Source organism: Falco peregrinus, chromosome 3 (genome assembly GCF_023634155.1).
Source record: "Falco peregrinus isolate bFalPer1 chromosome 3, bFalPer1.pri, whole genome shotgun sequence".
NCBI lineage: Eukaryota > Metazoa > Chordata > Aves > Falconiformes > Falconidae > Falco > Falco peregrinus.
Genome location: NC_073723.1, coordinates 104,032,058 through 104,049,593, shown reverse-complemented (window position 1 = coordinate 104,049,593; position 17,536 = coordinate 104,032,058). Strand labels below are relative to the sequence as shown.

Genomic DNA, 17,536 nt, shown 5'->3' with positions numbered 1-17,536 from the left:
TGGAAGGGTATTTACACCTGCTGTGGTAAAAGGGGGAAAAGTGAAGTATAAGACACAAATTCTATCTGTTCTTAGTGAGGTTTCACGACTTTGCCTCATCTGTGCTGTTCTACCACAGGACCTCTGTTTTCCTCACCACTTTATCTGATGGACTTAATCCGAGACCTGTGGCAGGCTGGTGTGTGAGGTAGATGTAGAAAGGAACTGCACAACGGTGGTTCCAAATACAGCCTCTTTTTTTACCCAGGAACTGAAGATTTTCAGCAAAGAAGAATGTAGAAAGGGGTTAGGATGCATTTGATGAAGAAAGTGATTTAAAAATCTGACTTGCTTGGATCACTGAGATCTTTTTTCATGTCTGCTGAGAAAGCCAGCAGTTACTTAGCGGTGAGCTGGAGTTTGAGTTAAGGTAGTTTTACATGATGTAGCTACATTAAGACATACCCTAGCACTTGGTTTGCTTCTGCATAACATAAATATTCTCAAAAGGATGAAAATGTACACGAATAAGAAGAATTGAGACTTTTACATAAAATTAGAAACTATAAGTTTCGTAAGGTTAGAGGAGTTGCAAAGGGAGGAAAGCCTTTAGATCTGTGTGGAGCTCTGTGTAGACTGAGATCTGAATCACTCACAGTTAAAAATAGTATCTTTTGCTTGTTTTTACTTCTTAGAAGGAGAAAATTGGTAGTTCTGTGTCTGGTATGCTGCTAGAGCATATCTTCCCAAGGTTCTAGTTAAAATTGGTTGTAGTTACTTAGCTGTTGTTACTGCTCCTTCATTGCCAGGAAGGAGTTGTCTCTCTGGGCATATTTGGCAGAGATACTTAATTCTGAGTGTTTGCCAAAGCAAAAATGCTCTCATTTCAAAACTGAATTTTGGTCGCTGAATAGTATTTGTTATGTACACAGTGCAACTAAGGAGATAAATCTGAGAATAAGGGCATAAATAAAATCTAAGATCTGTTGTAGAAGCAGGTAATTGCAAGGGCTAAATTAAATAAATTTTAATTTTTATCCTGTATTTGTGAAACTGTCATGCTGTTTGTAGAGAACTCTTGCTGTCTTTGAGGGCAAAGGATCTCCATTTATTTGAGAAAACAAAAGGTTACTCAGTCTTCACTGAACCCACTCTGCAAGCACATTCAGCACTTCTTGTAGTTTATGGACAGCTGAAGTAAAATACATGTTGCAGGAACTACTTGTTGCCACTCAATTTCACCAAACATTTACATGTGCCTTTCTTTAGTATATGAGTAATGTCAGTTAGTCAAAGGACAAAGTATGACACATGTATTTGGCTAGATGTGTTTAAGCACTAACTAGACTGGGCCTAAAGTATTAGAAGTATGTTACTGTTGTTGTAACTGCATTACAGGTTTTAAGATCTTTCTGAAATCATTAAAATCAAATGGGCTGTGCACCTCAAGAATAAATGATGTGTTTTTTGTTGCACACTTTACAGAACGAGGCTCAAAAGGACATCTTGACCTCACGGAGTTAATAGGAGTTCCTCTTCCTCCATCTGTCTACTTTGTCACTGGCTACGGAGGGTTTCCAGCATACAGCTTTGGTCCAGATGCTAACATCGGTCGACTGACAAGCGCTATAGTACCAATGCCTTTCTATAGAGATTTCGCTATCGTAGTTACGGTGAAACCAAACAGTGATCGTGGAGGAGTGCTATTTGCAATAACAGATGCCTTCCAGAAAACTATTTACCTGGGAATGAGACTTTCACCGGTTGATGACAGCACCCAGAGAATAATTATGTACTACACGGAGCCTGGTTCCCATGTGTCCCGAGAGGCTGCTTCATTTAAAGTGCCAGTGATGACCAACAGGTGGAATAGGTTTACAGTGACTGTTCAGGGAAATGATGTTGCTTTGTTCATGGACTGTGAGGAGTATCAAAGAGTTCAGTTTCAAAGGTCAGCTCAACCCTTAGTATTTGAATCTGGCTCTGGGATATTTGTTGGTAATGCAGGAGCTACAGGACTGGAAAAGTTCACAGTAAGTCCTGTCTGATAAATTCACGTGCCTCAGTGTTTTATGCATGTATGCTCTACCCAAGAAAGTCTGCTTAAAATGATTATATCTCAAATGAGGTTACAAATTACATAGTTCGTATTTTTCATATCTGGCTAGGATTCAGGCAGTGCAGATACATAAACTCTGGCTTCAAACGCAATCCTCAGAAGTTTATTAATGGTCCAGATATTAAACTCAGTGCTCAGTCTGAATACTAAAAAATTCAAGGTAAATATATCATGTAAACTCATATGGCCTTTTAACGAAGGGCACACTTCAGAGTATCCATTTGCTGAACTTCTGAGAATAATACCTTCATAGGAAGTACAATTTTAAACCCTTATTAGCTAGGTGTGTTTACTTCGCATTCAACATCAGGAAGAGAATGATCTCATTAAAGATAAAGAAGTTGGAAGATATTACTTAAGCTTATCAGCTACTTCAGAGAAATAGAATGGGCTGAAACCACTACCACAAGGCTCCCAAGCCTTCTTAGCTGAGTGCAAGCATCTTTCTTGCTGGCTGGAATTCTCAGCCACTGAGCTTTAACACATGAGAATGTGGAAGCTATCAATACATGTGAGATTGAATCATTGTCAAATTGGAAGCGAAACATCACTTTTTATGTCTTGTTCTTGTACTTCAAAACTTGTACAATATTTTGTGGGATTAATATCTCTTCCCCTAAATTAGTAAAGCAGCAGCACAAAACTGAGTGGATCCTTTGCTTTAGGGGAAAAAAAGATGTTCTTTCCAAAGTTCAGGTGTACTGGCAAGTTGTGAGCTCCATCTGGTAAGCAACAAGGATGATGTACTTGTATCATTTATCTGACTAGTCTAAGCACCTAGAATTACAGGAGTATATCGATTACTAGCAAATAGGGGTGGAAAGGGAATGTAGGAAAACAGCCTGTTGGTGCTACCTTTCTTAGACAGATGGAATGACTCAATTTATGAGTCTGATTGCCTGGTTAGTAATTAAGAATGAGAAACATTCAAGAAAATGAGACTACTTTGGTACCCCACCTGGAAAACACATGTAAAGATCAGTTGCTGAGATTAGCACCAATCAATCTGTAAAGATGGTGACAGGAATGCATGGTGGGTTACACTCTAAGGCATTGCTGCTGTGACAGGCTGTTCTGTATGCTGTATTGAGTACACACGTTTCAGCCAGTATTCTGGTGGCTTCAGTACTACTGATTGTGACATGCACTGTACATCTTAGGCCTTTATTTCTTCATGTGTCCTATGTCACAATTGCTTTTGGGTAGCAAAACTAAATGGTTGATTCCTCCTCAAGCTCTGTTTGTATGACAAGAACTGTTTACACTGATTGCTCAAAATAGAAACGAGTCACAGCTGATGGTGCAAATGACCCTGGATGTGTGTCAGCTGCTGGTTTGCTCTGGCTAATGGGAATTTGTGAGTCTAAGGCTCTGGTTGCCAGATATGAAAGGACATAGCTATCATCAGATTTTATGGAAACAAAAGGAAATTCTAGCCCTGGTGCTTGTAAAGAAAAGTAGAAAAAAGACAACAACCAAGTATAGCTAAACCAGTGATGATGCCAGATTCTGCAAACCAGCTTTAGCAGGGAAGGCAGCAGCAGGCAGAGCCCTGGAGGGGGAACACAGTACCTCACACCCACTGTCCCTGCCATGGCAGGCTTGGCCATGCCTGTTCCCTGGTTGGAGTAGTTGACTAGCAGCAACACCTGGGACACATTAAAGCTCTCAATTTTACTTCTTTCACCAGCCAGGGATACAGATTAGAGCAAGAGGAGAAAAATGTGTTCTCCAAATGTGATTCACTCATACTGTGAAAACAAAGCATCACTTCTGAGAGATGGCTTAAATGTCTGGTTGTGCCTCCATTCATGTAGAAATTTTCAGTGAGCTGTTCAGTTAGTCTGGTGCCATTCAGTATCTGAGTTGCTCATTATTAAGTTTTGAGATGAACAGGATGAATAGATGAAGAACAGGATGGTTCAGTTCACAGAGCTATTTCAGATTGCCTGCAAACTCAGGAAGCACCAACTGCATGAGTTTTGTGGTTTTTGAAGGTACAGAAATTAGAGGATCATTAAGGATAGAATCTCAGGTTTTGTTCCTTTCTGAAATTTTCTAGAAGCCACCAGAAGTACTGCTTAAAAAGTACTTTCTTGCTTATAATTCCCCAATACTTCTAGGGTGGGGAGAGAGGATGGCTGCAGAGAGGAAAGAGCCAGCGTACAGACATAGCAGTGCATACGAACGGTAGCTGCTCCTCCTCTGGAGTTTGCAGGTTTTGGTGCCATTAAGTAACAGCAAAGCATACTGCTTTTCTCATCTCAACAGTTGTTGCAGTTTGCCTTACCAAGGCGCAGGCTTTCTATACCCCTGTGTGAGCAGATCTGCTGTGTGCCTGTGGTCGTACTTGGCAGACAGAGCACAACCCAGATGCCCTTGCATGGTGTGAACATTTTAGCTCCCCGAAGAGAAGTCACTGGACTGAGAAGTATTCTGTGTCTGTCTAGAGATAAAGACTAAATCTGCCAGCTTCTTCAGGCTCTTCTCTAAAGAAAATACAAAAGCACAGCAACAACAACAAAAAATGCAGCCAGCAAAACAGGAAGGGGCAGCTCATGTATGTTGGGTGAGATGGCTCTAGATCTGAATACCTGTCATTCTGCCTACGTGTGCATCATGCCTAACTGAGGCTTCATAACAAGGAAACATCCCCCAACGTTTCTTAAAACACTTTGAATCTTTGTAATCTAAGAAATAAGACTTGAACTTTTAAAATGAAATTGTAGCTGCTCCTTCAGCATGTCTGACTGAGAAATACAGTTTGTAACTCTGAAAAAAGGACTGTTTGTTATCAGAAAATCCATCTCCTTTCTGTTTTGAAAAGGTTTAAGCTGTTCTCTGCCTGACCTACTTCATCAGTTATGGGTATTTCCTTCCCATCCTTTGTCTCCCTTTTTACGGTTTCACACATACCATTTTTGCAGCTGCAATGCACTTCTTCACTAGAAAAAGCAGACTACTTCACAGACTCTAGGACATGAACTCGGACTAGGTCCTTCAGCTGGGGCTCTGACAGTATAGTGTGGCAATTGTACTGTCACTGGGACACGAGAGTCATTGTGTTCTGGCAGCTTTGATTTTTTCTACATTTTGCAAAAGGAAAACATAAGGACATATTTACATTTTCCAACCTGGTTTATTATCATAGAATGTTATGCTTCAGATCATTTTCCAAGCAAATCAGAAAAGTCTGGGCTTTTTTTGTTGATTTGTTTAATCCCCACCCCTCCACCTACCCCTTCACACACATGCTACTTAAAATATTACTTCCTTAAACTGTTTTTATTATTTCGTGTAGGGCTCAATTCAACATCTGACAATCAAATCTGACCCAAGGGCTACTGAAGATCATTGTGAAGATGATGATCCATATGTGAGTATTCTTATAATTACTTCTTTATCTACCCTCAGTGCCTCAGAGATTTCAAAGTCATTTGCCATTAGACATTTTTCATAAGGCTAAATGTCTGTCATTTTGGGAAAATAGTATCATACTTAAAACTATCTGCGTGTGAACCTTTTTTTTTGACTACACAGCCCATAAACCTATGATTTTTCAAAAAGTATAATTTTCTCTTGTCTATAACACCTTTCAGAAAAGGAACTATGCCTTTTATTTTTCTGAAGGGTCATTTTCATGAAATGCTGTAAGTACTGAAATAAGTTAACGCCATAATGACGCTGAGGCTTCATCAACTGGAAAAAAAAGGTTTTTTTCATTAAAGTAGCCAATTCCTTGGAGACCACGCTTTTTTCCCCTGACTTTTATGAACTTGCTATCATGCTTTTGCACAGGCTTCAGGGGACATCAGTGGTAATGGCAGCATTCAAGAACACGAAAGTATTTCTAAGACACAGGAAGTCCTTGCGCCTTCTCATCTTCCCATAAGGGTAAAGGTATTTGATTTATTTGCTTTACATTTCTGGTTTAATAGTACTTTTTTAGATAGTGAGGTATGGATTTTGTCACTAGTTTTTCACATGTGGCAGCTTCCAAAGTGGGAACAACATGCACCCATCCATAAGAGTGACTGCACTGTGCCAGACCAAAAGGCTGGTGTATTTGACAACAATCAGCAATCACTGCTTTGGGAAGAGTGTAATAACAGATCAGGAGCGTAGATATGACACTTACTAGGAATACTCTTTTACTCTGCAACAATTTCCATCTCAGGAAATGCTTGAGCCAAGACTGTATCTGTTTGTGTTTGGTGGACCTCAGCTGAGTTTTTCAGCCTTGAATTTCTTGCTTTGTTTTTTTAACCCATGGGAATTTTACCATCCTCACCTTCGTGCTGCAGCGTTCCTTAGCTTATTTAATGACATGTTTTGTGAAGGACTTTCACCTTTTGCTTGACCTTCTGAACATGCTAGCTGCAGCTCTCATTTGGTGGTTACTGTGCTGGAAGACAGAGTAAATGGTTGTTCCTTGCCATACTGTTTGCAGTTTTAGAGATTCCTATCACATTGTGTTCCCCCGCCCTTTTTGTGTGTGGCTGACATGTTCCTGTCCATTCCTCACAATGAAGTTTTCCATGCAGCTTATATCAAGCATTTTTCTTTTATCCAAGTTCTCACTGATTCCTTTAGAGAAAACCAGTAGCTTTTTGAGAAATGACTTTACAGAAACCATGCTCACATTTACCTCATAGAGCACATACTTCAGCTCTTTCATTGTTGAATCCTTCAGAACTTGTGGGTGAATACTGTTTGGTTCTGATGACTTGTTGCCATTCACTTAGTGTGTTTCCTACCCTTTTCTTACAAACACTTGCAGGTTTAGACATATTCTCTGCTGAGTTTCCCAAGAATACTCTTTTGCAGGAATTTTAACTCTGCCATGGTCAACATGAACGCAAAAAACTTTTTTTTCTGCTATGGCTTAAAATTCTTTGAGCACTCTTTTTACAGCTTCATCGTGTATTGACCTGGCTTCCTGCTCCTGATGTGTTTGAAAAGAGATTTATTATTAATATTCATGCCTTCTACATATATCTCATTAATATCTTTTTGGCCTGCCTTCTGCTTTTCACAGAATAGCAGACTCAAAGCAAAGTCAAGTACAGAAGGTTGCTCAGTGCAGTGAGTTTTGGGTCACCTCAGGGGTGGAGACTCCACTGCTTACAGTTGACTTGAATTCTGTAACTAAGCTAGAATCAACACCCAAAGGAAAAATATAACTGAAAAAGTATTACAGAATATAATTTATTATTTGGTAATGATGGAGTTGTGGTTGTCACAAACAAAGAGGCAAGGTATACTTCTTCCTGATGTGCCTCTCAAAAGACACAGTTGCTCATCAACGGCTATAGCATTGCAAACATTTTTCAATTCAGCTTTAATACTTTCACTTACTTTATTTGAATTTCTCCACAAATTATTATCTGATTTGATGTTATTTTAGTTTTCTCTTTAAAACGTTTTTAAGATTATCTGAGAAACTGAATCATGCTTTAAGTACACAAATCATTTTCTCTGAAGGCCTGCCCCACAATGTTAATAAAGCAAATATGTATGTACAACAGATTATCACCCTTAGAAAATGAGAAAGAAGCAAGCCTCTTCATAGCTCTTTTTTGTTCTACAGACACTCTTTTGGTGGCAGATTATCAGTTTCTTGGACTGTGTAGAAGCAGTCTTCACTGAATCTGTGTGCAGTCCCAGTTACTACTACAGTAACTCTTTGTATGAGCCAGTCACAGAATGGATGATGATACAAGGTTTCTGAGAAAGCTAACCATAAGCCTGAAAGGCCAGTAAATTACTCTTTTCTTCAAAATGCAAGAACTTCATGTGAAAGTATTTCCTTGGATTATACACATTTTTTGTAAAATGCCTGGGGACTTCAAAAGGCTGTACCACTGTGTCAATAAATATGTAGCCTCCTTTAGCAAAATGTTTTATGCTATTGCCAAATTAGAAATACCTAAGTGCAAATGACTCTTGGGATTTGTATGCCTTTCAGGGTGACTGCCCATGGAGTTTTAAGGGGTATATTCTTTAGAAATATTAAACAGGAGATGGAGGAACAATGACAGTGTAACAGTCAGTACAGTCACTGACAGATGTTTCTGAGAAAGTTTTTATTTATCTTCCATTCTGAAAAGTAGCTGAACAAACTCTCCAAATCAGCACTTCAAAGCAAATTGCTATGCTCAGCTGGAATGAAACAAGTCAAAGGTCATACTTGAAAATGCAATCTCTGAATAAAGACACTTAGCAATGTTGATGGTGCATATTCTAATTTGTATTTTTCTGCTAAGAAGTTCAGTATTGTGCAGTGGAAATGGATAGCATTCTTTGGACTGTTTCAGAATATTGCCATTTAATGGGCCTTGGGAATCAGGAGAAAAGGCCTCAGTGAATCGGCAGAACAGGAATGTTTAATGTTTGTAGAGAGGTGTCTCTTCATAAAGAATTCTCATGTAAATTCTCTGCTAATTGATTATTCAGCCAAAAACTGTCCTTGGCATGTGTTAGCTATCGGAATCTTCAGAGAAATATAGTCTGAACTACTCTGCATGTCAGAAAGACACTGCAAGAAAGGAAAAGTAGGAAACAACAATTTTCGTTGCTGCTTCACAAGTGTTCAAGCCATTGCATGTGTGTCGCAGCACTGGGTTTGTGTGATTTTTTTTTTTTTTTTTTCCCCAGGAACAATACTACCCATTTTGTTTCATTAGCCTTACATCTTTATGAACTAACAATCATAAAAATACAATCAAGGATCATAGAATATTTCCGTTTGGAAGGAAGGGCACCTAGTTCAACCTCCTGCTCAAAACAGGGGTACCAGTCAGGTCAGATCATGCTTTTCAGTGCTTTTTCCAGCCTGTTCTTGAAACATCTGAGGATGTAAACTGCAACAGCATTGCTGTACAGCCTGTTCCAGTGCTGGTCTATTTTCACTGGTGAAAACATTTCTCCTTATATGCAGTTAGAACCTCTTGTTTTGGCTTTGTGCCTGTTGTCTCTTGTCCTGCTGCCGAGCACCATGATGAAGACCCTAGCTCCATATCGTTGATGAACCCTCTGTAGGTATTGGTAGGCTGCCAGTAGGTCTCCTGTCAGCCCCTTCTTCTCCATACTGAAGACAATCAGTTTCTTCAGCCTTTCCTCCAAAGGCAATTACTGTGAGGAACTTGCACTTTGTCTTGTAAGCTGCTGAGCTCACTCTAGTTTTTTTATATTTGTCTTGTAATAGCAGACAAAACCAAGCACCATATTCTAGATGTGAACAAGTGCTGGATAAGTGGGGCTAATCACTTCCTAGACCTACTAACATGTAGTTCTGTTGCTTTGCTGCCAGGGGATGCTGCTGGTTCATACCCAGTTTGCTGTTTCGAGCTTGTGCCATTGCATCCCAGGTGCAGGACTTTGTGTTCATCCTGGCTGAGTTTCATGAGGTTCATGTTGGCATATTCCTTCAGCCTGTCCATGTCCCTCTGGATGCAAGTCCTGCCCTTGACCTTATTAACCGATGTGCCTCCAACAGCCACGTTGGCATTATCTGCAAACTTTCTGAGCAAGCACTCTTGCTGCCTCCTCAGGTCATTGGTAAAGGTGTCACACAAAACAGGTCCCAGGATGGACCCATAAGTATGTCCCATTAAACACTGTACTCAGAGTTCAATCATCCAACTATTTTTTTACCCATCTTGTTGCTCTCCTGTCCAGACTGTCATGTCCTGGCTTAGATACAAGGATATCATGGGAGACAGTGTTGAATCCTTGCTAAAATCAAGGTAGATGACATCCACTGTTTTCACCACTAATCCAGTCATTTTGTCACATAAGGTGGTCAGGTTGGTCAGGCATGATTTACCCTTGATAGATCCATGCTGATGGTTCCTAGTTACCTCCTTCTTCTTCATGTGCCTAGCGATGTGTGCTGAGGGGACTTGCCTCATGGTTTTCCCAGAGATCAAAGTGAGGCTGGCCAGTCTGTGATGATGTGGGTTGTTCTTTTGGCTTTAGAGTAAATGTTCCAAATGAGCTTTGCCATTTTCAAGCTAATTTTTTATTACCCATACACTGATCACAAGAAATATAAAAAGTTCTAAATCCTTTTTAAGGGGATTCTTAAGTATGTTCTGGGTTGCATATTACTCTTTGGTATTCTGTATTTGTTCATGTTTCTTCCTTCAGAGTTAAATATAAAATCCACCAACAGATTTTTACCTTCCAGTAGCATAGTGCCTCATTGTTTAATCTGTGGTCTTTATAGACGTAACACACCCCCCTTTATACACAGTGACACAACTGACCATGGAACAAGGCTTGTCTCAGTAGTGATGGACAAGAAAAGTTGCACATTGTAGCTGGATTTCAGGGAAACTTTTCAATAGGGTAATAGTGCGCTGGAGCAGGTCACCCAAAGAGGGTACCAAACCTCTGTCCTTCGAATTTTCAAGATTTGGTTGAACAAAGTCATGGCTGAGTGGATCCACCTACCTGAGTGATCTGCTTACATGACCTCGAGAGGTTCCTCCCAACTGAAAGTTCTACCCTGTGCCCATGCAGCCTGTGTGACTCTTGGCTCAGTGACACGGGTTGGGGGCCATTTTCTCTCTGTGTCTTTTCAAGTCCCCTATGGCTGGGCAGAATACCAAAGAAGATGTGTCTTTAGCATAAGAAAATGAATTCCATCATGGAAAAAGTTACAGTGAAGTTGCTTTTTCCCAAGGGAGTGACTCATAAGTCATATTTACACAAGCTTTATCTTGGTGTTGTGCATCTGGTGGCAGAGGTTACATTCAAAAAATTCCATTCTTACATTCTGAACATCACCCTGAACACAAAAGGCAGAGGGAGCCTGGGGAGACATGCTGGGCTCCTACAGAGACCCGGAATGAAGGCTTGTCCTCAACGGTGTGGATCCTTCCGTGACATCCTTTCTGCTTCCTGACAAACTGGGTGGCGTGGTGCCTACCATGTGCCTGGAAAATCACACGTACAGTCTAAGCACTTAGTATTCAGGCTCTGTAGCTCTCTCCCAGAAAATGTGGAATCCATTGTGTTCCCAGTTAAGGAATGCTGAAGAGTGTTGATAGAATGTGTACATAAGAAAAAACAGCATGTAATGAAGCATCAGAGGACGCAGAGTAACTATGGAATGTCTCTTTCTACTACCGGCTCAGAGGCAGTGATTAATATCCCCGTGCTTGCTGCACCCCCTTCAGACCTCTCTCCTGTTACTGAGGGCTTTCTGTAAATTCTGGACCTGTCTGGAGGGAGGAAAATCCTCAGTGTCTGAACTGGGAGGTATGTGCTAGGAACTGTCAAAGCAGCAGCCTAAACTACAAGGAGACGGTTCTAGGTGACAAAGCCTTTCCCTTGTCACCAGAGCACAGAAAATCTGGAGAAAATTTCAGTGAATTTCCCAAGAAGCATTCCTTTCTGGGGGTAAGGTTTGAGATGGGCACAACAGCAGGAGGATAAGCTGAATCTGGTTTTATGCACAAAGGCAGAAACAACCTTTTATAGCTCTGCTTTTAGGCAGTTGTTCCGAGTTCAGTGTCCTGCAGGAGCTCATACCTGGCTGTCCTCTGTTGTGTCCTCCCATTCATTAGGAGCTGCAGGTGGGAAAGCGAAGGGACCTAGTGCTTCCCGGAGCTTCGCTGACTGCTGAGCAGCCGTCCCCGTGCAACTGCTGCTCTGTACATAAATACGCTCTGTAAGGCAGCCCACAGGCAGTGGCATGCTGCTGTATTTCCTGCGGGGCAGGAGAAGATACTGCAGTGCCTGCCCGTAACCTCCTGTCCGCTCGCCCGCTGCTCTGTGCCCAGGGAGCACATGTGCACCAGCAGGGATACCCACCCTGCCACTCTTGTACGGACACATCCTTTCACCTCCGCTGCTGATGCTGATCATTAACCTTTGAGCGTGGCTATTAGATACTTCTTTATTCCACAGGTGTCTAAACTTTACGTCTTCATGTCTAAACTGATTAGGATTAATTCAAGAGATTTTTTGTGGTTTTTTTTTTCCAATTGCTTCACTAAATTATAATTGTACTTTTTTTCATTATCCTGATGCTTATAATTCTATCAGACAGGTAATCACTATTATGTATCAAGTTTACATTCTGATGAGTGTAGTGTGACATTTAGGTTATTTTTCTACTATCTTTGAGTAAATATCTATTTTTCCTATTGTTTTCTAGTGCATAGAGTTAGGTTTGGGACATACTAATACTATGTGAGGTTTTTTTTCCATCTTGTAGTTTTTTAAAATTATTTCTCAAAATGAAGCATTTAAATCTTTGTCCTACTGTTGTTTTATTTATCTTCCCAGTGAGAAATAAACATCAGGAATGTTTTATAGACTGTGCAATTGAGCACATTCTGAATTGTGTGAATTATTTTCTACTGTTCATCTGAAGCACTGGTTATTCTGCATCAGAAGAGGGAAGTCACTGCACATTGTATTTAAAGGGAAAAGCTGGCCCTCCTTCCTGAAAGTAGGCAAGACCCAGTCTTATTAAGAATTTTAAAACACAAACCCCTGCAATATCTGACTAGCTTAACACTGTAAATTTACTATGGTTGAGATAAACAGGCTGCATAAAAAAAATTATTGGTTTCTGAAGGTTAATCAGACTATTTCTACATGGAATGTCAAGAACAAGTTATATGGTTATAAGAGAAATAAGAGCAGAGGAAGCATTGTTTTTCCTTTCTCAAGTGGAGTAAATAAAACTGAAATCAAATGGAAGTACTTTTGTCAGCTATAGTGAGGATCAGATCTGGCCTGCTGTGGAAAAAATTTCCTTTCCTGTTCAAATGGAGCCCTAAAGCCTATTTTCAATGTGTTTTTTAATAACAGTAAGTATCTTGAAGCTTTTCCTCATTTATAAGGATACAAAGCCAGAGGAATAAAAATCATGCTAATGGTGCGACCTGTCTTCCTTTTGCTGACAACTCAGGAACGACTTCAGCAAGCCCTGTTATGCCATGTTGCACATCTTAGCCTGATTCAGGGGCAGGATGCTTGGCCCATGAAGTCTGCTCCAAGTTACCATGGCAACATAATAACTTTTAAATTTAATTTATATTGAAAATGGAGGTTTGAATGAAATAATCTCCTCACTGTCCCAAGACAGCACTTTTCCAGGTCTCTAATTCCAGTAGGGAGCAGGCGCTTTACATGCCTACATGCAGCTGGTAGCAGGTTATTGCAATGGCCCCCTCTTGTGCACCCATCGCCAGCGCGGGGAAGGGTGGGTACCAGCCAGCTTGAGGCTTTGAGGTCTACAGCGATAACTTCACATTCATGGCATTTTTCTCCTGCTCTGTGGGTTTTTCAGGTGTACATGACTTGGTTTGGAGGAATGGTGTTCAAAGGTGGTTGTGCTGATTTTTCTCAAGAGCTTGACCAAATGGGTGTGACATCTGCTGATAAGTAGAAATTAGATGCATATTGTAATGAGGAAGAATGAAACAGAAGGTGAAATAAATAAAAAACTTCTAAGTGAAAGAGGGTGTATATATTGGCCATTAATAAATTTCAGGTTTTATTATAGCAATGATAATTAATGTTTCTAAGGGCAGCATAAGAATAAGGACAGATACTGGTGAGATGTAAGTGGGAGAGATCTGGATTTCTGCTTTGCTTCATAAATGTGGTAGCTTTGATTATTATGCTTTGAGGAAGGAAATTGCTGATTCTTGCTTTAAAATGTGTGATAAGCCTTTTCTATAAACATTTCTTTGGGATTTTGGTTTTTTTAGCCTGAAGATACATTGGCTGAGCCAGTGGAAGCACCCCCAACTATATTGTCTTATTTGGAAGAAAATGATTTCTCTGGAAATCACAGATCAGAAGAAACCCCTGAAACAGCTAAACGTAAAGAACAAGGCACTGCCTCTTTTTTTTTTGGGGTGGTGGTGGTGGGGCGGTGGTGTCATCTTCATTCTCTAGGTCTGAGTCTGTTATTTTCCTGTGCACGAAAAGCCACTGTCAAAATATTTTGATTGCTGCCAGGAATGGAAAATCCTATGGTATTGGACATCCTGTTTCTTAGAAAAGAATTGGCACATCAAGCATTTGATCTGTGAGACTGCAGTTTGTTAGGCTGCAGTGTGTTAACAGCAGCAAAGGTAAGTGGTAGCAACCACAGCCACCCTTCCAACATGTCTTCCACTTTTCACTCCATATAGGTGCTTATCTCAATCATTGTTAAACACACAGAGAACAGATTTACCCTTCCATAGTGTGGAAGTTTCAGCCACAAAACTATGGTTTATATTTTCTAACGTAAAAAAAGTATGGATAAAACAAAGTAGCTGACCTGAGGAGCTGCTGCTGTAATACTCTACAAGATGCCAGTAAAGTGCAAGTGTTAGGCAAGGGGAATGAAGGGAGAAAAACTCTCCATTCTGCTCAGTTCAGCAAGAAGCATGGCATTTCTTGAGACATTCCTCTGCAAACAGTGCTGCTGGCTCTAAAGCCACGCGGCACCTTTAAAAGGAATTTAAGATGAGTATTTAATTTGATAACCTTTGGTTATAGGGAAGCACAGCCTTTCACGTAGAACTGAATACCACCCCTGAATGAACAGCTATATCCTACTGCTGTTCCCTGGAAAGGCTGTGGATCTGCCTGGTGCACCAGTGGGGTGTCTTGGGCACAAGTGTAGGCAGCACAGTGACAGGAGCAGGGCATAATGCACTGGGAGCCCAGTCCTCCACTGGTAAGAAAATGTCAGTGCACCCCTAGAAAAGTAAAGCTAGTTATCTTAACAAGGCCAAAGACAATGTTCCCATTTACATTTTATACATACCTCAAGTATGCTGAAATTGTGTATACCTCTTATTTTTTCTTATGCAGACGAAAAATAGGCAGCCATTAGACTAGAGCTTGAGGCAAAGATGATGGTGCAATAGAGTCTTTGTCCTTTAAATAAACATTTGCTTTATAACTATATTCTCACTTTTTCTCCCTTTTTTTTTTTTCTCCTTTTAACATTTTCAGAGTTATAACATGACTAATATTAATCTCGGGCATGTATTTTGGTCATAATCTAAAAAATTTCTTTTTTCATACAACTTGCAGAATCTGTGCTCTGATAAAATACCTCTGGGTGGGTTTTATTTTGCTCTGTCTCTCATTAATAAGTGATTTTTTATTTAGCTTCAGCTGTCATGGAAACTGGACAAGGCAACAGTGAGTCTACCACTGTCACACAGAAAATCTTAAGAGAAGAAGGTGGCTCTGGTGCTAGTGTTTTGCCGGGAGTAAGCAAAGAGGAGGTCTGTACAATGGGTTTATCACATGCCTTATCTTTTTGCCCCAAGAGCAGGAAAAAGTATGAATTTTTGGTGTTTTTCTGAGTTGGTACCTTCATCTATCCCATCTTAGCAGCATGCCAAAACTGAAGTCACTTTTTAAATTCATGAATGTCCTCTCATGGCATCAGACTGAAAGGTGCTGACACTTTGCAGAAGTTTGTATCCATCACCGAGATGGGCTTGAGATTTTTGACTAGCAAAACAAATTTGTTCTTCCAGTTTTGCATTTTTGTGTTTTGCATTTAAGAAAGTGGGAAACAAACAAAATAACCAGGGTAAATCCTCAACATAAAAGCCACGATTTTTATTCCCTAAAAGCAGGCATCTTGGTCTTACAGTAACCACCTTGCAGGTGAAAGTCCTGCTTCCTTCTCAGGTGTGTGGCATACCGACTGGGGTTTTGTTTAAAGATGTATTTAGTGCCCAAGCTTCACCACTGAGGGAGTTTATTTTGTTTCTGGTGTATTTAAATTATTCTTTTTATTATTCTTACTTTCTCTTGACCAAATACTGATGCTCAGCAATCCTTTGGTCTTGCTTGTTGTCCATTTTTACTCTTTGCTATCAGTTTCCTTGTTTCATCTTCTGTAACTTTCCTTTTTAACTAAGCCAGGTGTGTAACCCTCTTTTGTTAGAGTTGTAGATCTCAGGGGAGTTGGCTAAAGCTTTCCTAAACATCTTTTTAACTTCCACAATTTTCTCCCAGACAAACTGTGAAACTTGTCTTTTTCAAACCTACATTATTGATTTAGACTGCTCAGATTTGTGCAGGTATGAAATTAGACCATGGGAATTTACATCTAGGTAACCAGCTCATTTTTTTCCAGCTCAGTGAGCAATTTGTTTGTACTTGAATGAACGATCTCTAGTACGGACTGCCTTTGTTGAATGGAGGATATTGCTTGTGTGGTGCCTCACAGGCTTCTGACTGTGTTGAACAAAGCAGGGGTTCTAGGAGAGAGGGAAGAAAGGGGGGAAAAGAAAGAGAAATGGGAAAAGTAATGCAGCACTTTTTTTCATGTTTCACATTTTAATTACTCAGGGCCAGGAAGGTCAGGAAGGAGAGGACAAGCCCACAGGATCTCCAGGAAGTCCAGGAGTAGAAGATGTGCAGAAAAAAGATCAAGGAACTCCTGGACGTCCAGGGAAACTTGGGCAGCACCGTCAGCCTGTGAGTATTTTATGTCTTTCGAAAGAATGCATGTATTTTAGAAAGGGTAATGGTCATTCATTGCATGTACATAAAGGGCTGAAACTCCACAGTCTTACACAGTGTCATCAGTTATGCTTGTACAGGGTGGGTTTCTCGCCCCACCAAACCAACCCAGGAGTGTCGTACCTGCTTTGCACGTCTGCCAGCTGCTATGCAAGGGCCTGATGAGAGACAATCATCAGAAAGCACAAGGCAAACAACTGATGTGGCAACATACCAACGTTCTTAGAGTGCCAGTTCCCCTCTCTTGGGGCAGCCTTTGCAGTGCTCCGCCGCCCACACCCTGCCTGCTGTCTTGTTTGAAGGCAGCCAAAGCTGCCGGACTGCACAACCTGCACACCTCCTGCGGTGGCTTCTGTGCATCCAGGGATATCCTTCTGAACCATCAGCACAAGATGTATCCACGTAGAGAGAGGTGCAGACCAGATCACATTGTGGCATGGGATTTGTTAGGGGTCTGGTTTGTTACTTGTCACAGCATGACACATCAAGCTGTGGCTAATTGTTTTGGTTTTTTTTTTTTTTGCTTCTTCGTGACAATGTTTTATTTACCTTTCCAACCAAGATGTTTTATTTTAGGCCATTCCTGGTAAAAATGGGTTACCCTTACGTACCCTTTGATACATGTTTCGGTTAACTGAAGACTAAAAAAACAACAATTTTTATCAGAGACTCTGCTACATTGAAGCTTAAGCAGCAAAGTGCTTTCACTGTACCCTCTCTCTAGAAGGCAGCTCTGGTGCTGCAGTTGACTTCCTCAGGTTGCCAAGAGTGTAGGACCCAGGTTTCTAAGAGAAACTTTTGATTCCTTGGTTACAAAGAAAAGTAAGAGGCATGGTGTGCTGTAGGCAGCTGTTCAAGAAGCCCAGCTTAGGTGAGGTTGGCTGTTCCGCAGAGAGGAACTTCCAGAAGAGCACATACTCTTTTGTA

The 17,536-nt window shown here is 40.7% G+C and overlaps 1 protein-coding gene across 5 annotated transcripts in view; it reads left to right on the top strand.

Moving 5' to 3' along the window:
* Nucleotides 1–17,536, top strand: part of LOC101922691 (collagen alpha-1(XV) chain) — a 129,538-nt gene that overhangs the window by 29,879 nt on the left and 82,123 nt on the right. For 2 of the 5 annotated variants that reach the window (XM_055800012.1, XM_055800009.1), the window contains exons 3-8: nucleotides 1,465–2,012; nucleotides 5,400–5,474; nucleotides 5,897–5,998; nucleotides 13,834–13,960; nucleotides 15,236–15,354; nucleotides 16,436–16,564. In XM_055800012.1, coding sequence (XP_055655987.1) covers nucleotides 1,465–2,012; nucleotides 5,400–5,474; nucleotides 5,897–5,998; nucleotides 13,834–13,960; nucleotides 15,236–15,354; nucleotides 16,436–16,564 — 1,100 coding nt within the window. The remainder of the gene's footprint in view (nucleotides 1–1,464; nucleotides 2,013–5,399; nucleotides 5,475–5,896; nucleotides 5,999–13,833; nucleotides 13,961–15,235; nucleotides 15,355–16,435; nucleotides 16,565–17,536) is intronic. The other 3 variants (XM_055800014.1, XM_055800010.1, XM_055800013.1) reach the window with 3 other exon arrangements.